This window comes from Symphalangus syndactylus, chromosome 12, assembly GCF_028878055.3.
Source record: "Symphalangus syndactylus isolate Jambi chromosome 12, NHGRI_mSymSyn1-v2.1_pri, whole genome shotgun sequence".
In the NCBI taxonomy this organism is placed as follows: Eukaryota; Metazoa; Chordata; class Mammalia; order Primates; family Hylobatidae; genus Symphalangus; species Symphalangus syndactylus.
The window spans coordinates 129,297,417-129,325,151 of NC_072441.2; the positions used below are offsets into that span (position 1 = coordinate 129,297,417).

Below are 27,735 nucleotides of genomic sequence, written 5' to 3' on the forward strand. Positions count from 1 at the left end.
ATAAAAACAAGCCCCATCAGCCAGAGAATGCATTGTGTTTGTATTTTCTGTGGCATATCTGTTTTTAATGCAAACATAAAACTTCACAGGATTTTTGTATAGATGAAAAACTTGAAACTTATATATAGATATTTATAAGACCTTTATAAAGCATTTTATGTGTAGCCTTTCAGAATTTCATCCTGGCTAACAAACTCATACCAAATTAGGCTCTCTGACATTGGGTTATTTTAATTGTCCAGCCTGATTATATGCCAAATGGAAGTTAAGACAGAGTTTCTCCCATTTTAATAATACTGTAAATTCTTCATGGGTAAATTCACTTTTGAAGACAGACTTGCATTGGGTTTCCTGTCACCTGCTTGTTTTTTCTAAAACACCATTTGCCTATTACCAGCATGCTTCCTCTTTTCCCAGTAGTAAGTTTAATGGAATGTTTCTCCTCCTCAGATTAATAATACCAAGTTCTGCTATATTTTTGAATAGCAGTTTTTACCATATTTTTTTACAAGAAAGCTCTTTGTGGCTTTGAGTAGAGACCCTATTTGGGCATTATTTAGAGCTTTGTGGCTTTGATAAGCCTTGTAGTTCAGGAGTTTGGCATCAGGTCATGTTTATATAGTGTTTACTTCAACTTGGGAATTCATCACAGTATTCTCTTAGGGTGTAGGCAAGATCTTGGGAGAAAGGCAGGCACTTCAGGAAGTTATATTGACATATTCATCATTTTATATGTGCCTTTTAGTTCATTTGAGGAAGTTACAGCAACTTCATTATTTTTCGCTTGTTCCTGTAGGATAATTAGGTGATAGGAACAGGGCCTGTATTAAACAGACTTGATTTGAAATGTTGGCTCTGCTATTTATGTCTTTATGAAAGCCACCTCGCTTCTTTGAGCTTCAGTTTCTGCTTCAGTAGAATTATTGTAGGGATTAAATACAGTGAGTTTGTAAGGAATGTTGCCCAGAGCCTGGCACATAGTAGGTGCTCACTCAGTATTTGTTGAATGGATGAATGCAATTAGCTGACATTGTAGTAGCTAGAAAGGGGGAGGAAAAGGATAATGCCCAAATCTTTGGTGGTTTTCCTTGCCCTGGACATAAAAGAGTCCAGAAGTCAAGATTGGTGATTTTATCTTCAGAGGCTGCACATCTATTTTTGTTTACACTAAAACTGATTATTTGCCCTCAAGGTTAAAGCAGTTGCACAGACCGGCTGAGTAGAGAGCTTTCTTCATCCTTCCTAGTTTCTTCTGTGGTTTCTTGGAATTCAAAGCCAGAAGCATATCCCAAAGTCACATTAAAAGGCCACGTAAAGTATTTACTGTCTTAAGGATGATCCACGCCACCATTCACCTTCATTCATGTGACCAGTCAAGAGTTATAGCTTCTTGTCACCCTGTGTTCTATCTCCTCCTCACATCTCATCCGTCTTCCTTGCCACTGTCACATTAATCTTCCTAAAACATCTCTTTCATCATGTCTCAGTCGTTGTCAGATACCTGCAGTGGTTCTCTTTGCCATAGGACAAAAGCCAAACGGGTAATACACAAGGGTAGCCTAACAGCTGCTATTTATTGAACATCTATGACAAGAAAGGCACTGTGCTTAGTGCTTTTACATGCACTATCTCTTTGGAAAAGAGTTTATTATCCCCACTTTACTGATAATGAAACTGAGTCTCAGACAGTTTAACTAGCCTACCCCAAGCTCCCACAGTTAGTACGTAGCAAAGCCAGAATTCCAAATTAGGACCACCTGATTCAAAAGACTGCACGGTTTTTGCTAGATACTGGGCCTCCCTCTGCCAACTGTTTCTTCCATTTGTTATGATGACACTGAGTGTTCAGTAATCTTCTATGGATATGAGGTGTCTATACCTTCAATTCAGGATTAGGGTTAGGAAGGCATAGAGAGCAGATATTTGCACTATATAAGCCAGTGTCTCTCACAAAGTCAAACCTTGCATTTTGGTTGAGTTCTTGTCATATACTGGGTTGTAAGGCCCAAAACACAAGGACTACTTAGCATAGTGTTGAAACCAAAACAGGAACTTGGTAAATGTTCGCTGCCTGCAGAAAAAAATGAGCAGAGGACTTGGGACTTCCTGACCCTCACCCTGGGAACATGGGTCCAGGAAGAGACTGGTAAGTACTAGGATGGAGCCAGGAGGTGGTTAACTCTCAGAGGAGCCTCGAAATCCCCCTGGCCAAGCATGGAGGAAGCCAGGATCCAGGTCAAGAGGCATGTGAATCAAGGTGCTATCTGCTTCTGTCCCTTTCCTGAACTCATTCCTGACACTTCAGAGCTTCCTGGACTATTCAGCCCACCTTTTCAAAGAACCCATTCAAGCCCTGAGGGTTGGCCACAACCTGTTTCTGTTGTGCCAAGTGATGGTTGCTGCTTTCTGGAGACTTACTAAGAATAGAGGACGTGGTCTGGCAAGAAAGCAGGAGTCAAGTGGTCTTCTGCTTTGAGCTTAGGCTGGGGAATTCAGATGTCCTCAACTGTAGCTATCATTCACTCATTCATTCAGTATTTATGCTGGCTCTACCATGTTCCAGGAATGTGTTTAGAGGGCATAAAGCATAGGCTTAGGAGGCACGTAGATCTATAGCACATCTTGGCTCTGTACCTTCCCAGCTGGGTGACTTTAGGAAGAGAGTTATGTTTCTTTGAGCCTCATTTCTTCTTTTTTGGAAAAAAAAATGTGGCTTATAATATACCTACTTGCAGGATTATTGTGAGGCATAATGTATGTAAAGATCTTTGTAGAGGTATCTGACATGTAATATATTCCACAAGTAGTAATCTAATTTTTTATTGAGGTATATTTCATTCAATGTGAATTTCACCATTTTAATCATTTTAAAGTGTGTGCAAGTGAGTGTTTTTTGGTATATTCCCAATGTTCTGTAACCATCACCACTACTTAATTCCAGAACGTTTTTATCACCCAAAAAGAAAAGAAATCCGTGTTACCCATTGAGCAGTCACTCTTTATTGCCCTTTTCCCCCTGCTCTTGGTAACGACTAAACTACTTTTTGTCTCTATGGATTTACCCATTCTGAACATTTCATATAAATGAAATCAATAAATGGCCTTTGTGTCTGGCTTCTTTTACTTTGCTTAATATTTTTAAGATTCATCCATGTTGTAGCATGAGTCAGTACATCATTTCTTTTTATGGTTGAATAATACTCTGTTGTATGGGTATACCACATTTTGTTATCCGTTCATAAGTTGATGGACAGTTGGGTTTTTTTCCACCTTTTGGCTGGTTAATGAATAATGCTGCTACGAACATTTGTGTATGAGTTTTTGTTTGGGTATATGTTGTCATTTATCTTGCGTATACACCCAGGAGTGGAATTGCTGGGTTATGGTAATTCTGTGTTTAGTTTTCTGAGGAACTGCCATATTGTTCTCTACTATGGCTGCCCATTCTACATTCCCCAACAGGAATGTATGAGAGTTCCAATATCTTTACATTCTTTACACTCATTATTTTCCTTTTATTTTTGATTTGGGCCATCCTAATGAGTATAAAGTAGTATCTCATTGTAGTTTTGATTTGCATTTCCCTAATGACTGATGATGTTGAGCTCCTTTCATATGCTTATTGGTGTAGCCTCTTTTTATTCTTTCCTTAAACATTTTTGTTTGATGAGTCTCTTTTGTATAGTAGTTCTATGATATGGGCCCTGCCCTGAGGTTACTCATATGCCAGTGGATAAGATCTTTAAGCAGATAATTGCAAATAGTAAGATAATAGACTACAAAGAAGGTATGTAGGATGTGTAGATGTGTAATGCATCTTTGAGGGGGAGGGAGGAGGGTGGAAGCTAAGCAGAGTTTGTCAAGCACACAAGAAATAAGGGCATTCTAATTAGATGGAAGAGCTTAGAGCCTTGAGTATAGCTGGTGGGGGAATGAGGCCTCCTGTCATCAGATGGGGAGTGTCACCCATCTTAGGCAGCTAAGCAGGTCTCTACCTCCAGAAGCAAGCCTGCCCCAAGCCCCAAGCCAGCAGAAGCCAGCAGGCAATCCTTGCTGAGCTCTGTCATCCACTGCACCTTTGTCTGCACGGGGCTGTATTGTTTTCAAGGAACATTTACTGAGCTGATTGGATCCTACTTGAGGTACATATTGTATCTGCATTTGTACAGAGAAAAATTATGCTAAATGAGGTAGCAGCTTGCCTGACATCTCACACCTAAAAAGCGACAGAACTGGACTTGGAATCCAGGTTGTCTGACGCCTGGTTTATTCCACATCTGCACACTGAGCCTCAGCTCTTCTTAACTTGGCATTCAAGGCCACTTATTTTCTAGTTCCAACCACCTTTTCTTCCCTTCTCACCTCTCCCTCCTGCCTATAACTGAACCATCATTCATAACCATTTCGATCTAAATATTTCCCCAGCCTTCCCCATTTGGCTTCTATTCTTTACCCCTCTTGTGTAGTCCAGATTGTTACCATCCTTTAAATGGCTATCCTTTTATGAGTACCAACTGTTGAAGTGCCATTCACTCTGCCCAAGTTTTTAACACACAGAATTGGTAATCTTCACAGTGTTCTGCAACGTGAGTAGGAATTATTTACTTCAATTCATAGGTGAAGAAATAGTCTCAGAGAAGTAAATTAACTTACTCAAGATCACCTGGCAAGTAAGGAGTCTAGCTCAAATGCCACCTCCTTTCGAAAGCCTTCCAGGGTTACACTGACCGAAGTGATCTCCCATGCTCCTAAAATCCTTTAGCAGTTACTTCTCCCTCATTCAAATTCAGCATTTGAGATCTTGGGTTCTCTTTTCTTGTGTTTTTATCTTGTATCTCCAACTGGATGTTTGTTCATCTGTGTCCCCAGGGCGAGTTTAGATCCTACAGAGTAAATTCTCAGTAAAGGTTAAGTCGAGGCATAGAAGGCAAAGCTCTGGATCTGGATTATGTGGTTGGAGTTCCCCTACATTCACGTTATGACACTAACTTCTGTGACCTTGCACAACAGTGAGCGCTCCAGGATGGGGACCCTGTTCATCCTGCCTCTCCTTTATTCCTGGGCCTGAGAGTTGCATGGATGGATGCACAGACTTCACCATTTAGAACCTCATTTTTCTCACCTGCATTTTGAAAAGTAGAATTAGATGATCTGAGGATCATTCTCCATCCAGATGTCAACCTGGTTTTGTGAGTCCGAACGATTGCTTTTCTCCACACTAACATGATCCTGAGCTACAGAGTTTCAGCCCAGGGAGGCATAGCATAGCTTGTCATTTCTAATTCGTGGCTCTGCATGTCAGACTTTGCCCTCAACTTGTCAAACTGAAGACTAGTCCAGGAGCTTTGCCTCAACACACTCAGAAATCCTAATACCACCCTCATCCTCTCTCTCTCTTTCTCTCTTTTTGTCTGTTTTTTTCACACACACACGTACACACACACACAAAAAACACCATTGCAAGATATTTTCATCTGAAGTACTTTCTTTAGGTTTTACATTTTAGCAGCCTTTTGACTTAGAAGTCAGCAAGGATTTGTAGGAGGGAAACTGTTGCTCTTTTAGAAAACCCTGAGTCCCTATTGTTGTTCATGCCTAACCCATTGGATGTATTTTATAGGCACAATGAGTGCAAGAACGAGCCATTGTTGTGGAAATAGGAACCCAAGGATTGCTCCTCTGCTCAGTGGGAAAGGCCATTTTCATCAGTAGGGGGTTGTTAACAAAGACCACCTCTTTTTTTTCTGAGCAGCACATTTATCATCCTTACCCTACTTAAATCGTTTCTTTGTTGTTGTTTTTTTTTTAATTAAATCTCTATTCACTTTATGCTTAAGAGAAGAAAATGATTCAGAACACATTGATAATACCAATTATACTGTGCCATCCATTGAATGTCCAGTGTGTAGCAGGCACTGTTCAGTGGGTTGCGTGAATTATTGCTGTCAGCCTCACAACCTCCATTATGAGGAGAGACGAGTTCAGAGAGATTAAGGCCCTTGCCTACCTGTCCTCATACTGTCATAGAAAAGCTGAGGTTCACACTTACGTCTCTGATACTAGACTCCCACCTCTGACCAGCTGGGCCTTCATCCCCAAGACCATTTGGGAAGATTCAGCATTTCAGTACATTCTGGAATAGTTATGTGCTTATAAGCTGCCTTCTCAGCTTTACTAACAAGTTGTGAGGAGAGAAGCCTGGCCTGGGAACAGTGTAAGAGCATGTTTAACACATGCAAATACATACATACATACACACACACACACACACACACACACAACCCTTCAAGACTGGATTTAACTAACTACCTGGCCATATGCTACATCCAACATTAGGCAACATGCTACAAAACGCATTTGGGATATAGCAGTGGGAACCTTTGAGGACCATGAGAAACAGCAATCTCTAAAGTGTCAGTTTAAGCCCTGAGCACAAAGTAGTTTACCACAAGGGGACAGTCCAGAGAAGATGAAGATTTTTGCCTCTGGAGCCCTCTTGTTTGAACTTTTATTTTTGGACATATCCAGTGAGAGACAAATCTGGAAAGTCCAGTTTGAAATCTGTGCAGAAAAAGAAACATTATCTGAGGTTGAGCTTAAAGAATGAGAAAATGAGTAGAAATAATATCCTTTTGTATTTGTGTAGCACTTTACATTCAGTATGTGTCGTGAGCACACATAAGCAGTGGGTGAGGTGCCAGAGGCCTCTTTCCCATTGTTCCTCAGACTCATGCCGTGGGCAAGCCTCTTCCATCCTATGGGTTTGAATTTCCTCATGTAACATGAGAGAGTTGGACCACTTGTTCACTGAGGTCCCTCAAACTCAGTCATGCTGAGATCTGATACCAGTAAAAAGGGGATAAATGTTATTCTTCCCCCGTCTGCCTTCCCTCAGCCTTCCTTGTGTCAGGGCTGTGGAGATACCCCTGCCCTTCCTTACATCCCTATCAGCTATAATCTCTCTCATGTCTATTGGCACTTGAGCTGACAGAAACCCACCAAGTTCTCCTGGGAAGACACTTGGCTTAGAAAGATCTCAGTTGAGTTGAGGGATTCATGTGCCATTTTAGTTTAGATCAGATAGCAATCTAAGGGCTCTTCCAATTCAAGATTCTAGAATTCCATAAAAGGCCACCCTTTAGGATGTACTTAGAGAAACCCCTAAGCAAATTCACTGGCTGCTATTTCAACGCTTTGTATGACAGTGCTTTTAGCAAACACCCTTGTTCCTAGATCTGCACTGCTATTAGGATCCCTGTATGCAAGAGGGAACCGGCCTTGAGTTTGTTTGTTTTTCCTTTTTAACTGGTCTGGCCTCAATTATTTTCTAGCATTTGAGGTTTTGGGCATTCTAAACTCATAATGACTCATTTTAATTCATGATGAACCTTGTTCTCTTGATATGCATTTTAGAAGACAAATCTGACCTTGAAAACAGTGTGATGCAGAAGAAAATTAAAATCCCCAAGCTTTCTCTTAATCATGTAGAAGAAGATGGAGAGGTTAAAGATTATGGGGATGAAGATTTACAGCTTAGACACATCAAGGTAACAAAATCTTTTCTTTCTTTGGAAGTATGTGGGAGCATTTTCAGATATCTCATAGCTAAAGAGTTTCAGTCTGGCTTCCTCTCCCCATGTAAATGTCCCCTGGTATCACCGGCCATGATTTTTTTCAGGGTAGGGAAAGCATGGGACAACTAGTGTGTATTTGCCTTGCTGGCCAACTTTCCAGAGAGCCCTGATTCATGCTGTGCCACCAAGCACGGTCCTGTTTGCACAGTCTGTGCAGTGTCATCGCTGTTGGAGGTTTGGAACGGTGTGTTTCTCCTTGGCCCACAGCTCTGGAGAGGTCACTGCTGAGCTCCAAGAACGTTAAGCAGCTATTCTTGGGGAGAAGTTTAGGGCCAGTCACTGTCAGATTGCCCCAAATAGCTAAGGCTGAACTCATTGGGAAGTGCACGAGGTTCACAGAAGGGATTTGTGAGACCTCAGGTTAGATGGAAACATTTGCATGAGGTTGCATTTTCTTGCTGTGTGTCCCAGTTGGTCTCCAGCCTTCACTTTGGAAACTGCTGAACATCTTGTTCAGCAAGCTAGCTGTTTTTTTCTGTGCAGTAGATACCTGAGAGGAAAGGAGAAGGAAGATAAGGAAATGGGATGTCTTCTGCATTGACCATGGTCTGATTTTGGTCACAAGGTTGAGGGGGTTCCCAAGGAATGTAGCTGAGTTCAGTTCATGGCATTCACTGCACTCCTGCTATGGGCCTGGCCCTGTGCTGGTACCTGGAACCATTAGCCAGACATGGTCCCTGCCTCCAGGGGTCTCACATTACAGTGACGCAGACATATTGTAACGATCACTTTAGTTAAATGATAAATTCATCTACACTAGTAGCACCTTACCTCAGCAGATAAAACGACTTAAGATTTTGTCATGTAACACAACATCAGAGTCATGGTTTCATTGGGCTGGGTTTGATTTGGTTTGGTTTTCCTTAAATTTCCTGAAACTTAGTGAGAAGTGCCTGGAATCTCATGTCCTCAGTTGTCTGCACTTCCTACACGTGCCCCAGTCAGGACAGCTCCTGACCCTCCTGCGCTGAGTGAAGAATTCATTTGCTCCTGTAACTCTCACTGCCCCTCAGTAGAAGCTGTAGCTACTTGAGCTAGAATTTCCTCAGGCAGTGGAACCCCAAGCTCTGGAGGGGGTCCTGGATAATTCTCTCATAAATGAACTTTCTTCTCTCTATCCACTGTCTTGCTGAGGGAGAGGCTGGCAGACGTAGGGGAAGGAGCCTTGTACTGGAAGTTAGATTCCAAATTCTGGTTTTGGCTCTGTTTGTGTCTCACTGTGTGACCCTAAGTGTAGTCCTTCCCTGAACTCTCTGACCCTCAGTTTTCTCACCTGTAACATGAGGAAGTTAAACTGAAAGTACCTTTCAATGCTAGAATTCTTTGAACTTTTCGGTTGAGTAAATATTTTTCAAGCCACTACTGAGTGCCAGTTCTGAGTGAGTAGGCAGAGGAGAAACAGAGAAAATAAGACATGTTTTCTGCCCGAGATGAGAGTAGATTAGAGTTTTTAACATCCTTTCCACCTAAAGCATTCTTGATGAAAAGTTTACATGGTGAATTGCCTTTGGGGAGGAATTTTATGTTTTTGTTGTTGAAGACATTTGTGACTCCTCTGGGATCACTTGGCCCGGCCTGATTTCTCCCTGATTCTCCACAAATACATATTGAACATCCCCATGAGCAAGCCACTGCCTAGGCATTGTGGGTGGGCTGGGGGCCTGGGGAGTTGGGAAGGGTGGTCATGGTATATGCATCCAGGAGGCAGAGTGGTGAAAAGGAAAAAGTGCAGGCCTGGGAAACCAGTGTCCTGGTTATGACTTTGGGCAAGCCCCTTCCCCACTCGGAACCCCATTTATAAAATTTATAAAATGTTTCCCCATTTATAAAATGAAGGGCTTTGACTAAGTGTTTGCACAGGTTTCTCCAAGCACTGATGTTCTGTGATTCTGTGATTTTAGGATTGTCTGGGGAAATATTGAGCTGCAGTCCAAGAAAGTCCCAGCTGCCCTTGCCTGAACTGATTCTCGTTGTCCTACACAGAGACCTGAGGGGCGGAAGCCGAGCGAAGTGGCGCACAAGAGCATCGAGGCAGTGGTGGCTCGGCTAGAGAAGCAGAACGGCCTGAGCCTGGGCCATAGCACGTGTCCGGAAGAGGTCTTCGTGGAGGCCTCGCCAGGCACAGAGGACATGGACAGTCTAGAAGATGCTGTGGTGCCCCGGGCTCTGTATGAGGAGCTGCTGCGCAACTACCAGCAGCAACAGGAAGAGATGCGCCACCTCCAGCAGGAGCTGGAGCGGACTCGGAGGCAGCTGGTGCAACAGGCCAAGAAGCTCAAGGAGTACGGGGCACTTGTGTCTGAAATGAAGGAGCTCCGTGACCTTAACCGGAGGCTCCAGGATGTGCTGCTTCTGCGGCTTGGCAGCGGTGAGTGCCCCAGCAGGCCACCTACCACTCCACTGGGGTGGAATACTTCGTGCAGAGCCTCTTCTGGGAAGGGAAAGGGGAGAGGGAGACCAAGTGCCCTGAGGCTAGGGAAGGAAAGACTCTTGGCTTATCAGTTATCTCAAGGAAGAGTCACTCCCCACTCATAGTGAATCTGATAGGAGCTTATGTATGCAGCAGCCTCCGCTATGGGAACATTGGCGAACATGGGTCAGAGAATAAGAGCTGACAAAACATTTGTCACTGCTCACTCACTTAGGCATTCATTCAGCAAGAGGCAGTAACAGGGATTGTAGGGAACCCCTCCAAGGAGGTTTCAGGATAGTAAAAAGAAGTAGACGTGATCCTAACAACATGTATTAGTTTAAGTCAGAAAGTGATAAATGCCAAAGGAGAATTCTGACAAAATGATATGAGAGTTCGGGGGTTGGAGAGGTTATTTGTAACTGAGGGCATGGAGAGACTTCAGTAAGAAACTGAGCTTTGAAGGTTGGGCAGTGTTTCAAGGCACAAGAGGAGGCTGAGCAGCACTCGTGAGCATGGTCAAATACCTGGAGCACACTGAGAGGAATAATGCAAATGTGCTTTGAGGACAGAAGATAGAAGGACTTGAAAACTTTACCAGCCTGGGGTGTCTGGACTTGTTTTGGTAGGAATGGAAAGCATTAGAAAGCTTTGAGCAGGGAGGCACATGACCTTAGCAGGATGAATATAAAGACATATGAAACTCCTTTGGTTTGCTCATAGAACTTAATAGGTTCTTATGTTGCACCCTATTTTAACTAATCAGGTTTTCTGATCTAAAGTGGTTTAGAAGCAGGGATCAAGAAATCTGAAAGGCAGCAGCTTTGACTGCTGGAAGAAATGACTGCCTACCAGAGAGAAAAAGACAGAAAAATGCTTTCAGAACATAAGAATCCAGAACTGTAAAAGATAGAGCCCGGCCCAGTCAATATTGAGGAAATCGGTTTAACACAAGTTCATTGCCTCTGTAGCCCCTGAAGACAGTAATTAATAACTCTGAGTCAGTGTGCTTTGCTTGAAGAAGGTGGTAATCTAGTCTAGAAATATCCCCAAAGTTTAAATAAAATACCATTTTGCCCTTATGAAGGTTTTCATTATCTAGATAATATATTTAGACATGAAGCTTCATTCTTCTTTGATTTATTCTTACCCTAATTTACTTACATTTGTAGGTGTCATTTGCTTCTTAAAGTATGTCCCCAAGGTAGTGACTCAGTAGATCTTTGGATGGTCCAAGGAGTCAGCAGAGAGGCCTTTTCATGCCCTTGTCATAGAAAAGGAAATGACATTGGGACTTCCCCAGAGTCACTTAGGGAGGCAGAGGTAAAGTTCTGTCTCAACTCTAGTCACTCAATTCGTAGGTTGGAGTTTGGCCACTCCCCAACTCTACCATTGCGTGGGCCATTGTCCCAAATCGTAGTCTACAGAGGTTCACAGGGACACGAAAAGTCGCATATGGTTTGCAACTTCAAAAGTTAGTAAAGTTCTTTATTAAAATAAAATCTCAAAGATAAATCATAAATGGAAAAATGTGTAAAAGCTATATTGTTCTTGTAGCAGTGATGGGGGATGGGGGTAACTGAAATTTTCAGAGAGAAAAAATGTTTCCCAATCTTAAAGTGAATAATTTGTATTTTCAGTGTGCTTTGTATGCTGTGCCTTTTATAAACTTCTTGGGGGCTTGTAGGGAAGTACACCCAAAACAGAAATTCTTCATACTTAATTCAATTCCCAGGGAAACTACCTGTTTTTCATGATTATGAACTGAGTTTAAACTCTAGAAACCACTCCTAAGCCCCTGGGGTGGGAAGATACCCTGCATTTTACATCATTATATGCCTCTTTTAGTCCTAAAACATGTAGAAAAACTTGACCTGAAGCATAGTTTCAGTGTCTTGATCTTTCTAGGCTCTTCCATCCCACAGGCCTTGAAGGCCATTGCACAGGCCAGTGGCTAGCTCTTCCCTGATCTGAGTCACCATCATCATTACAATGGGTTGGACTCAACATAAATCAGCTGGAGCCCCAAGTATGCATAGACCACCCACCCTATCCTCTCAGGGCTACAGGCATCCTGGAAAATCACACCCACTGTCTCTCATCAGTGAAAGCTTAAAAGTCTATTGATTAACACGTTAATAGGAGAATGCTAATGTGCCAAGTTCCAAGACGAATCCACAAGAATAAAATAAAAGGATCTCTACCCTTAAGAGGAGGTTGTATGTTTTCATGGCTTGGATTCAAACCCCACCTTCCCTACTTCCCAACTCTGTGGCTTTGGGAAGCTCATGTCCTTCTTCCCTTGCTTCCTTCCTTTCCTATGACCTTATTTTCTTCCATGAATACTTGCTTGTCTCCTGCTACATGCCAGGGACCTTGCCTAGTGTTAGAATTCAGTATATTTGCAATACAGCCCTTGCCCTCTGCCCTTGAGGAGTTTAAAGTTTGATGAGGGAAACAGATCCTGAAACAATCAATGACAGCACAGTACATAAATGCCTTCATAGGGACAAAACCATAGAGGACTGTGGGACAGCAGAGGGGATTGTGAGGAGTTTAAAGTTTGATGAGGGAAACAGATCCTGAAACAATCAATGACAGCACAGTACATAAATGCCTTCATAGGGACAAAACCATAGAGGACTGTGGGACAGCAGAGGGGATTACCCACCAGATTTTGAGGGGTCACAGAAGGAAGGCTTCCTGAAGGAAACAACTTTTAGGCTGAAGCCTGAAGGATGAATTTTTGTTATCCAAATAGGAATCAGTAGATGGGGAGAGTGAGAAGCAATTTAGGCAAAGAGCATGTATGTCTCTGACCCTCAGTGTTCTCATCTGTAAAATGGGAATGATAATATTACAGCCTTGTGACACACAGCATAGTGCCTGACATTCTGTTAATGCTTGATTACTGTTAGCTCCTGTTCAACATCATGTAATGGAGGAGCTAAGATAGGGTTAACTTTGGCTTTTAACTCAGGCACCCCCCAGCTGGTAGTTGGCTGTATGACCTTGGGCAGGGTAACTAACTTCTCTGCCTCAGTATCCTCTTAAAATATTGAAGATAAGAGAGGTTATATATGTTTGTTCATTTGTTTATTCAGTCCGTCAGCTAACATTGACCAAATGCTTTCTGAGCCTAGGAACTTACGGAGATACAAAGAAGATTAAGACATTGGGAGGCAGGGAGAGGGTAGTGATGGAGGTAAACATGTTATTAAAACACAGAGTGCCAGTTCTGGGAGAGAGGTTAGCATCTGAAGGGAGAAGTCTCTCTTGGAAAGTCTGGTAAGATATCCCCTTGCTGTAACAGATCCTGATCTATAAACACCACTAAGAAGGCAGAGAACAACCAGAAAGTGAATGAGAGACCCTTGTTTGACTCTCGCCTTCACTTGCCCTCTGAGAAACACGTCCTGGCTTAGGGTTGATGCAGGACCCAGGCTTTGCCATTCTCTGCCCCCTGGGCCTCATTTGAGTGTTGCTCCCGGAGGCATATCCTTGAGTATTTTCATTTTTTGTCCACCTCAGCTAGGGGCCTAGCTCAAGGGCCTTTGTCAGGAGTTGTAATGGCACACCTTGGGGAGATTGGGGTCAGAAAGGTGGAGCCACACCCAAGGGTGGGGGATAGCAGCAAGAGAGTATGTTTCAGAGGCTTCACTGAATCATACACATCTTCATTTGTACATTTATTCATTCTTTCATTCATTCCACACACAAGAAAAGATGGATTTAACAGGAAGTATTCCAACATGGAGTCATGGAGTAGTGAAAGAACTTAGGCTATAGACTGTCACCCTCATTTTGCTGACGAGGAAGCAAGCCCAAAAAGTGTCACTGGCTTATTCCTAAGGGTCTCCTGACCCCCGGTCCTGCGTGCCTCTCTGGACCCTCACCCGTATGGCCTTCTTCAGCTCTTAGACTTCATTTTTCCCAACATGGGGGTGTCTCCTCCATCCCCTTTACTCCCCACAAAGGATATCATCTCTCTCTGTAAAACAGAACTTTCCTTGTCTGTGATCTTAGCATGGTAAACAACCCTTTCTGATAGGAAGGAACTTCACTTTCCTCCACTGTCAAAATTACATAAGGAAGCAAATGTCATAACTTTAGCCCCGTGACCCCCATGTTGTAAGTGTTCAATAAATGCCAGTCCCCTTTTCCTTTTTCTCCCTTTCCTGCCCATCCTCCCCAAAATAAGTAAATGCCGAGGATGCAAAAAGCATGGTGACATTCCAATGTACAAGGTACAGATGTTTGTGTATATTCATTTATTCATTATTTTATTCAGTGAACAGTTATCGAGGGTATCCTTTGTTCCAGGACTGGGTTAGGTGCTGGGAATAATGTAACGAACAAGACAGAGTGCCTTTTTAAAAAACAATGCACAAGTAGATTAGAATGGTGTGTTTAAACCGGGCATTGGCAGCCACAGAGAATTTTAGGGGATGAAGGGAAGCGGAACAATAGAGACCCAGTTGGGGGAGGGTAAGCCCCCATGTGTGAGAATGGAGTAAATTCTAGGGTCTCTCTTGGTTTCTCCTCAGCTAGATTCCCTGTTCTTAGAAGGCAAAGTCCAAGGCTACGGTGTCCTCCCCAGTTTGTTACACTGTAAGTACCACTTAGATAGTATAATTCATTGTGGTGTGACTCCGGTAACATTAGTTCAAATAAGACTCTCAAGGGCTCTGTGAGGAATACAAAGAGGAGCAGACGTAATCCGTGCCTTCAGGATGCACACAAGTCTCACAGGGAACACAAACATGTACGCAGCGTGACACCAGGCAAATAAAATCAGTGCTCTAATTGCAGGAGGGAGGCAGATGACGGTTTTAGATTTTGTGTGTGCTTTGTCAGGGAATATAGGCAAAAATGATGAATTCTAACCAGAAGAGGCATAGATAACTAGAGTAATAACAGTAATTCACATGTGCATGGCATTTTACAGGTTTCAAAACACCTTGACATTTTTATCTCATTGGACAATTCCGATAGTCTTATTGCAAGCCAGGTAGGGATTATTGTCTCCATTTTAGAGAGGAGAATGCAGAAAGAAGAGATAATGTCCTGTTGGCTAGATCATAAGCTGGCTGAAAGTTTTGAGAAAGGAGAAAGCCATTGTGGCCTGTATATCTGTTTCAACTTTTTAGAGCTGGATCACTAACACCTCTGTAACCCTCTGGGTTTGTGCCTTGTGTGCTGTCCAAGGTCCGTTAAAATACCAGCTTTGATCTTTAAAATCCTTTGCAGTCTGAACTGGTTTCTTTAAGCCCAGGTCTCCGATGGTGCCTTAGAAAAGGCAGCTAATGTCAGCCAAATGCTTCATGCTGGTTTTCTCCTGTACTGGAGACAACCTGGGCTTCAGCAGCAGATATTACTTGGGTTTGAATCTCAGCTGTCTTAATTTATTACCTGTGTAACTTCATACACATTTTTTAACCCTTCTCAGGTGCCTGTTTTCTCCTCTAGGTATCTTAAAGCCCACTACATACAGACAGGAGAACCAGCTCAGTGATTAAGAGCCCTAATGGGCTCTGAGGTCAGAAATACTGAGGTTTTCAACCCCAGCTCTACCAAATTCAAATTTTGTTGCCTCGGGCAAGTTACTTAACTTCCTCAGCCTTAGTTTCCTCATCTGTACAACAGAGTGAATGATAGTATCAACTATTATGGTTCTTAAAAGGAGCAAATGGGCCAGGGGCAGTGGCTCACGCCTGTAATCCCAGCACTTTGGGAGGCCGAGTCGGGTGGGTCACGTGGTTAAGAGATCGAGCCCATCCTAGCCAACATGGTGAAACCCTGCCTCTACTAAAAATACAAAAATTAGCTGGGCATGGGGGCGCGCGCCTGTAGTCCCAGCCACTCGGGAGGCTGAGGCAGGAGAATGGCTTGAACCCGGGAAGTGGAGGTTGCAGTGAGCCAAGATCATGCCACTGCACTCCAGCCTGGCGACAGAGTGAGACTCTGTCAAAAAAAAAAAAAAAAGGAGTAAGTGAATAAATGCAGTAAAGTCATCTTCCTAGAGGCTGACATATAGTAGGTGCTCAGTAGGTACTGCATCAAGATATAGAATCATTTGAAGATGTGCATGAGGAAATGTGTATATAGCACTCGGCATCCATCGTAGGCACCCATTGTCCTACGGCAGAACACAGATGTGATGATCTGGCATGTCTTAATCTTTGGTCAACCCTGGATGACTCCTAGAGATTTCCTATTTCCCCTTGTAAGTCCTTAGAAATCATATTTGAACAGTCTATTTTACAACCATGCCTGGACTTGATTTCAAACTCACTGGTCTGTAGCTGATAGAATTTGTCCATTACCACCCCCAACTTCTCCTGGGCAGAATTCCATCTTCCCATCTCTAGCTCTCAACCACCCCATTTGACCTCCTAGATTTTTTTAGACATCACTAGTTGTGGCTCAGTCTTCTCTTTGCCAGGACTCTCTTCTTGGGGCCTGTTTATCTCAGAGCTCTTTCCCGTCTCTTTCAGCCTCAGTTCATTTTCACAATGAGCAGGAATACTATAAAAAAGTTGGGCTTTGAGAAAGGCCCAAAGCGGGTGGACAAGAGCCATTTTGTCTAGTTGGATGTTTATATCTCCCATGTGGAGGTGAGGCCCAAGAGGCCCACAGTCTGCCTGCTGGTTTAGAGTTAGTGGTGGGGCAGTTTCCAAAACTATTGTACCCTGCTCAATTCAGATGGCAGGAAGAGATCTAGTAGTAAGAAGTGGAATAGTTTGTCTGAAAATTATTGGTCATCATGTACTTTGAAGGACTTTTTTTGAACTGTTGCCCAAATCAGAAGTAGCCGCAGTTTAAAATAATCCCAGATTGTTTTAAAAGTTGATTTCAGGGTGGCGGAACAATTCAGGACCCCCCTTCCCCTCTCTCCCTAGACTCCGTTTTCCTGGGGGCAGTGGGGATGGGGTTGAAGGACAACTCCGGGCTGTCCCTTTTCTAACAACTGCCTCGGTATTTAGAACATCCAGAGGAAGTTGTTAGGCTTTTCCCCATTGTCAGAATAGGAGTGTGTTTCTCCATTAGAGCAGGGTTTTGCCTTCCATATTGCCATGTGACAAGCTTGTGTTTTTTTTGGATGTGCCAGTCAGGAAATGGAGGTGGGAAAGTGTTCATTACAGGCAAAGCCTGGTTTCTAGGAATACCTGCTTTGGGCCAGACGCTAAATACTTTCCATATATAAAACAACCTCAGCAGTGGATAAAACAGGCTCAGAGAGATTAGGTAACTTGCCTGAGGCCACACACCCAGGAAAGGGTAGAACCAGGTTTCAAAACTGAGGCCCCTCTTGCTCTGCATCAGGCAGATCTCCCCTCTGTGCATCAGGCAGTCTGATCACAGAGTCCCTCAGCCATGTGCTCCTGTGGCACCGTCCCTTTTGCCTGCCTCCTGATTAGGCCTTCATTGTTGGCCATTAGACCATCCAGTACTGCAGTGCATTCTGTGACTGCAGGACCCTTGAGCTGTTAGAAGAATATTTCCTGCTTAATTTAAAAGCCCACCATGTCTTCATGGTTTCAGCCTGACCAGGCAAAATGGCCTCAAGATACCAATCGGATAATTCCTGGAGTTTTCTTAGAAATTGTCTCTTTAGAGAGAACCCAGTTCAACCTTTCACCCCTATCTTATAGATGGACAACTGAGGCCCAGAGAGGGGAAAGGACATATCTGTGCCATGTGGAATCAGAATATATAGGATTTCATGAGCGCTGTATCATGAAGCAGTGGAAGGTTTGTGTTCAGCCAACATGGATGGATGTTTGTTTGCATGCCAGGATTCAGCAGGTCCCAGAGGCTGGCCATACCCTCCCTTGCTGCTCCAGGGGGCATTCTGAGTGTGGGCGGTAATTCTTAGAGTCCTAGGACCTTAGTCCTATAAGGAACCCCAGAGCTCACCTCGTCTAGCCTCCTATACAGGACAAGAAGCTTTCTGTAGTCTCCCTGCCATGCAGTCACCCAGCCTCCAGTAACATTCCCCTAGAGACAAGAAGCTCACTCACTGCCTTCCAGTGCAGCCTATCCCATTATTGGATAGCTCTGACTGTAGGGAAATGTTTTTGTGCAGGGAACATTGTTGGATCCTTCCTCTGTTCCAAGCCCTGTGCTAGGCACAGAGAAATCAAATTGTTAAGCCCCCCTTGCTACCTTAAAGAAGTCACAGTCTCAACAGCGGACAGTTGGGATGCAGGGTGAGCTTTACTTTGGTCCTGAGCTCTCAGGATGTTGGGAAAGGATACAAAAGAGAGCTCCTTACATGGCTGGGGTAGGAGAGTTGTGGGTGGCTGGAGGAGGCCCCAAGTTAAGGAACTATCTCAGGCAACAGGAGAGCCTAAACAAAGGTTTAGAGTTGTAAGAGAGGCTGGCTTATTCAAGGAACTGCAAGTAGTTCTGGTTGGACGGCACTGTGAAGGGCTGGGTAGCAGGAAGAGACGAGGTTGCAGACATAGATGAGAGCAAGCAGAACTACCCCAGCCCCTCCTGCAGGTGGTTCGTGGGGGCACTTCCCCATTGGAGTGGCCTGGGGTGCAGTCCTCCAACTCCTGAGTTGCTATTTTCCTCTGAGCCAGGCGAATCAATCAACAGCCATTTAGCAAAGATGAATCCCATATGGTCCCTACTCTGGAAGGGCTCATGGCCTGAAGGGAGTATCAGCAGAGGTCAGGATCATGGATTGATTTGTTGGGCAGACATCCACCACGTGATCAAACTTTGCCTCCTCATAACTCCTACCCTTAGGCACTCACTGTGCCCACAGTGGTCCCTCAGGAAACTGGGAGCAGCCCTTATGCTGCCCACCTCACTTATTCCCACCACAACTCCTTAGCCCCCCAACCCAGCCAACTGTGGCCCATTTTACATGCATTGAATACGTGTGTGGGCCTTCAGTGCTTCTTTGACAGGACATTCTGCACATGCCCTGCCATTTGGATACTCTCTGGGCGCAAGTAGTTGGGCAGGAGGGAAGTAGAAGAACCACAGATGAAGAACCAGTCCAGTCTTCCCTGGCCACCAGAAGATAAGTTCAGAGTTTCTAGAGGTGACACCCTATTCCCCTTCCACCGCACCCCTCATGATTGTGGAGCTTTTCACAGACCCCCCAGGAATGTCAGAGATGAGCTGAGGGTCCCACAGAGTGAGCATTAGGCAAGAAGCTCTGAAAAGTACAGTTCACTGAGGAGGGGTAGGGTAGTGGAAAGAGCTGTCTTTGGAATCTGACAACCCTGAATTTGAGCACTCACCACCTATGTGACTTCTGGCAAGTTACTTTACTGCTCTGAGTCTTTACAGAGATAATAAGATCGATTTTGTAGGACCACCATAAGGATTAACTTCTTTCACTAAACTCGTGTTTAGTGAGTATTCTGTATGAAGGACATTGCACCAGGTGCTGGGGATATAGCAGAAACGTCCCCTCAGTGTTTATATTCTAGTCAGGGAGATGTTAAACAAACAATCACGTGACAGTGGGCTGAAAAATGCTACAGAGAGAAAAAAAGAGAGATACATTTGATATAAGATACTTAACAAAGTATCAGCCACCTTTCCTTCTCAAATATGTCATTTGAAATGGGCATCTGCAATTCCTCAAAGTCAGGGAGAACCTTGACCCCCAAGACTGGGGACCTGGGCCTGCTTATTTCACCGCTTTCTTCCTGGGTGGGCTTCTCCCCCTTGGAAAGGGGGCTCTCTCGGATCCATTTCAACTCTGCTGCCCTGTGGTTCAGATTCCCCAAGGGTGTGGCCCCACTGTGGAGGCATCTGTGTGAGCTGCTGGGATCTCACCTAATCCGGGATTCATGCTAGAATTTTTTTCTCCTGCCTCTGCCCAACAAAGCCTGCTCCTGCCCTCACTCGCAGAAGGCACTCAGAAAATGGAGAGAGAGAGGGCCTGAAGAACCCTGGCCTCACTACTCCCCCACCTCCCCAAGACGTCGCCCATCCATCAAAGCCCCAGTCAGAGATCACCACTTTGCTGAAGCCTTCTAGGACCCCTTAACCAGCAGTGATCTCCCCCTCCCCAAATTCATGCAGATCATCACATTGCACCCTTTGTGCACAGTGAGCCTATGGTCTGTGCCACTTGCCTTCATCTTATGAGAACTACCCCACCCTAGGGTCACACACCCAACAAGCTCCTCTCATCCTCCAAGCCCCAACACAGAAGTTGGTGACCATCCTTAGGAAGATTTCCCAGTCTCCTCCAGAGGCAGCACCCCCTCCTTTGCTTCTGCCCCAGTTTTTTTCCTAATGCTTGTTAGCCACATGGCTGGTGGTAGTCTGCTGCCTGTCTCTTTCCACTGCCGGACTGTGAAGCACTCAGTTCCACCTAGCCCAGGGCTGGCACTGAGGAGGTACTTAGTAGATTCTCACCAAAGGAATGAAACCAGATTTGTCTCTGCTTTCACTGGAAGCCTAATGGAGCCAAGAAACAGAGGCACAGCTACAGCAGCAGGTGAGAGCAGCTGATGATTTGTGAGAGGGTCTGAGAAGGTCCACAGAAGGGGATCCTCCTACCCAGCTCCGGAGGCATCTTCCCTAGTCTCTTTCCAAGGCCTTTGTTTAACTCCTTCATTGTTATGAAGCTGTTCCCATGCCCAGGTACTTCTCGACAGTAAAATCATCTCGATTCTGCCAAATCTAGTACTCCCTGTGCCACAGCAGAGGTTCTGTATGCATTTAAGAATTTTGACTTGATTTACTTTGCATTTATGAAGAAAATAGGATGGTACTTGTAACAGAGAAACTTCCTATTTATTTATAGAAGTAAAAGGATTTAGTCCTTTTTTCTAAAAAAAGAAAGAAAAAAGAATCTAATATTATTAACCTTTCTATTTCAGCTGAAATCAGAAATGACATTTAGTGTACAAACACATACATGTTTGAACAAATAGGTGATTTCTAAACCCAGAAGTCACACAAACATAAACATTTGTGTTAATCAGAAAGAACAGCATTAGTCCAGTTTACGATATAGCAAGAATAGAAAATGTGTAATTTCATGTATTCGTTGCCCCAGCAAACACTTACAAAGACCCTAACTGTGTGTCATGCTTTCCATTTTAGGGAAAAAGCCAGTAGGGCTTAAAGAGATGAAGTAAATAACAGAACCAGGATCTTTACCAGGTTTTTCTAACACTAAATCTATTGCTCATCCGTTAAATCAGAGTTATTTGTATGCTATATAATAGTGTTTCACATGTTAAATCTGAACTTCCCCAGAACAGGAACATACTTTGTCTCTGGATCCCCAGTGCCTCTTGCAGAGCCTAGATCTTGATATGCAGTCAGGGGTTGTGTGATGAATGGGTTCATGAATAAATGAATGAAAAGACAAGTACTACCTTTCATACTTTTTAAAACCTTCCTTTACCCAGCTGAGAGTTTTCTTTCCATGGAGGGTATATTTTCCCCAAAATAAACTTCAAGTGTGTGTCAATATCGGAATGCAAATGGATCAAAGCCCTTTTTTAAAAAAAAATTCCTACTCTTCCCACAAAGTGAAAAAAGTTCTTTTGTTACCTAAAATATCTGCGCCAGATTGTACAATGCTGTCTCTTAACGCAAGTGCTTATTATTGTGGCTAATTTGGTCACATGTGTTTGAAGGAGAACAATGCCTCAGAAATTTTTTAAAAGCAAAACAGCAATCTGAAGCATTTGTTGTAATGAGATGTAAATTGCCAACATGGGTAGTGAAGCCGACTAAAATTTGCAATGAAGTGATTTTCCCCCCTCTTAAATTAAAAGCACTAGGGGCCCTCCCTGCTCTCCCCGAAGAAAACACATGCTCTTTTGTTCCTTTTATTTCTGATCCTGTAATGCTAAACATTGCGCTCTATTGATTGATTCATTCCTTCATTCATCTGCCGTTTTGCCAGCTTCTGTCTGTTCTGTGCCTGCCTCAGTGCTAGGCTCTTCCAGAGGCGTCAGCAGCCTGCATGGTGGCTTTTGGTAATCCCCATTTTGCAGGTAGGAATGCTGAGTTGCAGAGAGGGTAAGATGACCTGACTTTAAAGTCATGAGCTGGGATTCACACCCAGGTCTCCTGAACATTCCCTTTTAAGATGTACCTTTGGTTGGCTTTTCAAGCTGACCTTCTGTAGACAGTGTCCTGGAAGGAGGAGGCTGTTGCGGAGAGCTTTTGCCAGGTGTTAAGCAAATGTTGCTGACTGAGAAATGTAGAAAATAGTTTTTCTTGAGAGCCAAGATCTCAGTATAGTAGCTTCAATATTTGACAGAAGTCTATCAGTCCCTTAGGAGACCATTGTGAGCCTTGAGGGGACCATCGTGAGCCTTGAGGAGTGTGGGTGGGCTGTGGAGTACAAGGACCTGCTGTGTGCTGGGCCTGTGCTAAGCACTAGGGGCAAAAGCAGAACAGCAGGGCTTCTGTTTCACAGAACCTATGGTTTAGTAGAGACGAACTTTAGCGCACAAGTGTAACTTGTGTGGGAGTGGGTGGAGAGGGAGTGAACGACTATTTACCAAAAAACCCACTCTGTACCAGACTCTGAAATCATTGTTTCGTATAAATATATGAATATATATAGTTATCTGATTTAATCCTCAGTCTTACCAAGTCACTGCTATTTTTCCTCCTTTCAGGTGACACAACAAGATCAGAGAGGTTAAGCAATTATTTATGTGTACGTTATCTCTTGAGGATAGAATGTGAATCAAGCACTGTGCCAGGTGAGCCCTGGTCTCTGACATAAAAAGACACGGTCCTTGGCTGCCCTCAAGCCTCCTCTCTGACATAAAAAGACACAGCTTTTGGCTGCCCCCTCCTCCTTTAGTAGGGGAGATAGATACAGAGACGAACAAGTACATCTGACTATTATGGTAGAGTAGGGGCAGACGGGTGGGGAGAGTCCAAAGGAAGCTCTGCTACCCAAGGAAGATCACAAGTCAACTAAACAGTAAGTGGCAAACCCAGTACTTAAACCCAGTATTTGGAGCTCTGTCTCCAAATCCCAAGCCAAGGGCTAGAGATAATTATTTACCAGTCTTTGAAGGGATAGAGCAGCCTCATTGGAGAGATGGCATTTGAGTCAGGCCTTGCATCACTGGTGGAGTTTGTATAGGTGGACATCTGTAGGGGTAGAATGTTCTGGACAAAAGGAATGGCATAAGCAAAGAGTAGGAGGCAGGAAAGAATGGCGTATGTGTGGAGAGGGTTCGGCCAGCCACTTTGCCTAGAATGGAGTCTGACTGTGGGAGGGGACCAACAGGATGGAGCCAGAGAGGTGATTCTCTCAACCCCTGCTCCCTCTGATGTCCCTTAGCTGTCCCTCTGTAGACAGTGTGATAGCAGAGCCCTTTGTCTGTAACTGTGCCATCTGAATTGTCCATTCTAACTAGATGCTTCTGATTTCAACTTAACAGCCCTGATTTCTACTTCTCGGACTCCAAGAAAGATTACAGACATTCAAAACAGCTTCCCACCTGTCCATGCCTGTACCCTCAAGCACCCCTACTCAGCAGCAGGACTTTACTTCAGAATCTTTGTCCCAGCCCATTAAAGTCCCTCTCTTCCTCCCCTCTCATGTCATGAAGAATTTACTAAGAGCCTGCCATGTGCCAGGCACTTCCCTAGGCTCCAAGATGCTAAAGGGAGTAAAACTTTGCTCTTGAAGAGCTTCATAGTCTAATGTTGAAAACCGACAGGCAGATGATTGCAAACATAACTTGCTACAAGTAGTCACAATGTAGAGACCCCCCTACCTGGGAGTGATGACAGTCAAGCCTCACGAAGGAGACACCTGAGCTATGTCCGAAAGTCTAACTGGGCGCTTGGCAGACAGATGAGGTAGTGTTCAAGGCCAAGACAACAGCACAGAGGCCTGGAACAACGTAGCATTTGGAGTACCTGAGCAGAGGTGAATATTGGTGGGGGGCAAGAAATGAACCCTAGAGGTAGAGAGGAGGCTGGTTGTTCTGGGCCTTATGGAGGCTGTGGTGTGGGACTTAATTTTGAGAGTAGTGGGCAGCCTAAGCAAGGAAAGACAGGGTCATGTGGAAGATCCCTTTGACGGCCTTTATAGAGATGGATGGGAGAGAATCAACTGAAATTAGGGCCGTACTGGATTCATTCTGTTGTCCAGCCTCTCACGGAAGGAAAAGGAGGCTTTGGAGGAAAGACGTGTTCTTGCTAAAGATGACTGTGAGTGAGTGGCTTTCATGGACCTCCTGTTTTCAGCCTATTATTTTTTTTCTGTTGGCTGAAGGTCAGACCTAGAAGAGACTTCACACACCAACTCGGTCATGTGCTTTAGGGGAAATTTAAGTAATTACCTCTTCCCAGCTCTGAGAAAAGATCAAATGCTCCACTTGAATTGGTTTGTGTCTCAAAATTTTAACCTGTGATCCCACACAGAGAGAAGAAACTTTGGTATTTGCTTCTGAAACTTTAGAATTACTCATTCATTGTTGTCATTGTTTTATTAGCAAACATTTAGGGAGTGCTACTCAGCGCCAGGTGCTGGGGACAAAGCAAAGAATATGACCTAGGCCCAGCCCTTGAATAGGTCCTGCACCTCTTATTGGGAGGTGCTGTCAGAATGATTATGATGCTATTGGTCCTTCGCTCTGCCAACTTCTGTATCTGTAATTTACTCACCTGTGGTCACACAATTAAAATATAGCATAGCCAGGAATGGGACCTGCAATCTCTACCAGGATGAGTCGAGCTCTTTTATTTGCACTATTCTGCTCCCCAACCATCTTGCATTCAGCTTTGTGCAAGTTTCTTTCTTAAATCTTATGATACTACAGAGATTTCGTCTTTCAGTTAGCAGCTGCCAGCAACTCAGGATTGAGATTCTCTCATGGGAAGCTGTATCATGAAGAATTTTAGTAACAAATTCACCAGGACCTTCACTGCCACCAACCAAAGTCTAGGATCTGTTAACTGAACCCAGAGTTGCAAGCAGATTGCTACAAAAGGCTTTAATATATAAAGAGCTTTGTACCCAGTTGTCCACATGGCTAGGATAAGAGAAGGCTGGTCTGTGAGTTCATCTGTTACCTAAGTTAACATGCACAGACAGAGGAAGCTGCTGTGGCAGTAGCCACATCTCTGATCTCAGTCAACTCCTGAAATGTTTGCATGGGGAGAATTTCCAGCATGTTAAATTACGTTGGCCTTTGAAGTTGTTCTCCCACAAAAGTTAATCAAGTCATTTGGCCTTATTTACCCAGTTTCATCCTGTTTCTCTGCCCTTAAGTAATCAACACACAATAGGTGATTTTATAAAACAGTCCATTTTTAAAAGCTAATGGAGAAAAAATAACCCCTTTAGAAACTATCACCATTTATCTAGCTTCCTTTTTGCTGTTTAAACTGCATGTAATTTGTGTTGATTGCATTAAAATAAAAATCAGAGTAGCTGCTAGATCAGGCAATCAGGGGCTTAATGTGTATTGTGTTTTAATTTCTTGGTTCAAATGCGCCTGTCTAGATACTAGGTCTTGGAGAGGGGAGGCCTTCACGTTTTTGCCCACGCTTTCCTAAGCTCCCTTCTTCTGTTACGGCCTTCTCCACTGTAAGATACTGAGGTGAGGATTTTGGCGAATACACGATTTGCATATTTCAGTAATTGCCACCCCTTCTCCTCCAACCCAGTCGTAACAGAACCTCTTTCCTGTGCAGGAAGTTGAATCCCTGCCTTTCCATTTAGACAATGACACCGTGGAAGAGTGCTCTTCATTCAAACTTGATTAGAGTCTAGTCCACTCGTCTTCCAGTTTTCCACCTTTTCCCTTGTGACATTCATACCTCATATTATTTTCGAGTCTGGGTTTAAGTGTAGTTCAATGGACAAAAATAAGCTAGCATATTTTTTGTGCCACTGTGTGCTGATAGATGCCTAGTTAAAAATATTTGCCTTTTATTTTCCTTGGAGTTCTAGACAGATTTCTTTTCTTAACTGCCTAGGTCCCGCCATTGATCTGGAAAAAGTAAAGTCAGAATGTCTCGAGCCCGAGCCGGAGTTACGGAGCACTTTCAGTGAGGAAGCAAATACGTCGTCCTATTACCCTGCTCCTGCGCCTGTCATGGACAAGTATATCCTAGACAATGGCAAGGTAGTGTTTTAAGCTCAATATCCATTCCCGCAAGTGTTTGTTAGTCAGAGTAAAGGTGGAGAGTGTGGTGGGAGCTTTCCAAATCACAGCTTGACTGGTTGGCCTCCTGTCCTAGCCCTGAATGACTGTTTCTGGAATTTGTATATTATAAGAAGCGTAGCTTTGCTGGGGCGTTTTCTCTTCCTTCTTCCTTTTTTTTTCTTTCTTTCTTTTTTTTGAAACTATTGAGCCAAAGTAACTGTAAAAGTAAATTGACATTTTAAAATAGCTTACTAGTGAGAAAGATATTTCTTAATTCCCATGATAGTTTGATGAAACTTGTCCCACCTTCCTATGTAACCAGATGCCTAAAATTTATCAGGTGAACTGGAAATGAAGTATCTGATTTACAGATAACAACTCAATTTGTATTCATTCACCACTTAGAAAGTATCTGTATGTTCTAAGCCCTGTGCTAGATAACAGGAATACAGGGAAGAACAAGACATATTCCCTTATCCCCAAGCTTCCTTCAAGCTATATATGCAGCAGTGGTTAGCCCACAGTCCTAGGACCACAGAGAACTCCTCAGCATTATTTATATGACCTTGAAAACAAATCATGAACAAAAACTTAAGATTATTAGTAATGGAATCGCTTTTAAAAAATCTTAAAGTCACATGATGATATACCAGCAGGGCAGGGGAGGAAATGTTTCTGACATTCTTCTAACATTCAATTGAATTGATCTTTGAAGAAGTTTATCAGAGCCCTTTGTGTAGGCACTGGAGAAATTCAGTTTTGGCATTATATTCTCTGCCACCGTGGCATGCATTACAGACATCGCCTCTCATTCTCCTTAACGCGTCATGTGTTGGTTCATTTTTCTTGCTTCATGCTTCAAAAGGTCTCTGTTTATTTAGTATCATTCTCTGTTAGGTTGATGAGAAAGAAAAATTTGTTTTATTTGGGTTTGTCCAGATATGTCTCTGCAACTGGCCAACCTGAGCCAAAGCAAATATTGTCAAGCTGAGGAAATGAAACGTATTAGTTTTCAGGGCTCTCTTGGACGTACTGTCATTCCCCGCATCTCCCACTGAGCGCCTCCTCCCCTGCAGAGGCAAAGCTGATGGGCCAGGCCACAGGCCCATTCTGCCTTGCCTTGCTGCCTTCAACAGGCTTGAAACGTCAGCTTTGCAGAGGAGAGGTGGCATGACAAGTTGGAAGTCGGCAGCCTGGAGCCTGAGTTCTTAGCGTAGCTCTACATCTGTCCTACCTGTGTGACCTTGCAAAGGTCCTTCACTTCTCTGGGTCTCAGCATCCTTGTCTCTGAAAGATGGGATTGGATTGATGCTCTCCAAAGGCCTTTCTGTTTCAAACTGTGTATCTAAGTTTGGTGAACCTTCCCCAATCAAAGATAAAAGATAGGACTGTGCTATGTTTGTTGATTTCTTTTTAGTCCTGAACACGTTGTGGAGTGACTAGAGAGTTTTTCTTGAAGTAGCTTGAAGAGAAATCTATTTCTCCCTTGCCTTGAAGGCTGATGGATAGTTTCAGAGCATTATAGGGGGCCTGTTTTGCAAAGATAGCATTCTTCCCCTAGAAA

General features: G+C 43.8%; 2 protein-coding genes across 11 annotated transcripts in view; both read left to right on the forward strand.

The window, feature by feature from the left end:
• AGBL4 (AGBL carboxypeptidase 4) overlaps nt 1–27,735 on the forward strand; it is a 1,484,537-nt gene that overhangs the window by 1,234,162 nt on the left and 222,640 nt on the right. The window lies entirely within an intron of this gene.
• BEND5 (BEN domain containing 5) overlaps nt 1–27,735 on the forward strand; it is a 49,830-nt gene that overhangs the window by 8,217 nt on the left and 13,878 nt on the right. For 2 of the 3 annotated variants that reach the window (XM_055255119.2, XM_055255121.2), the window contains exons 2-5: nt 7,414–7,547; nt 9,618–10,002; nt 22,671–22,757; nt 26,002–26,150. In XM_055255119.2, the coding sequence (XP_055111094.1) occupies nt 7,414–7,547; nt 9,618–10,002; nt 22,671–22,757; nt 26,002–26,150 (755 nt within the window). The remainder of the gene's footprint in view (nt 1–7,413; nt 7,548–9,617; nt 10,003–22,670; nt 22,758–26,001; nt 26,151–27,735) is intronic. The other variant, XM_055255120.2, reaches the window with a different exon arrangement.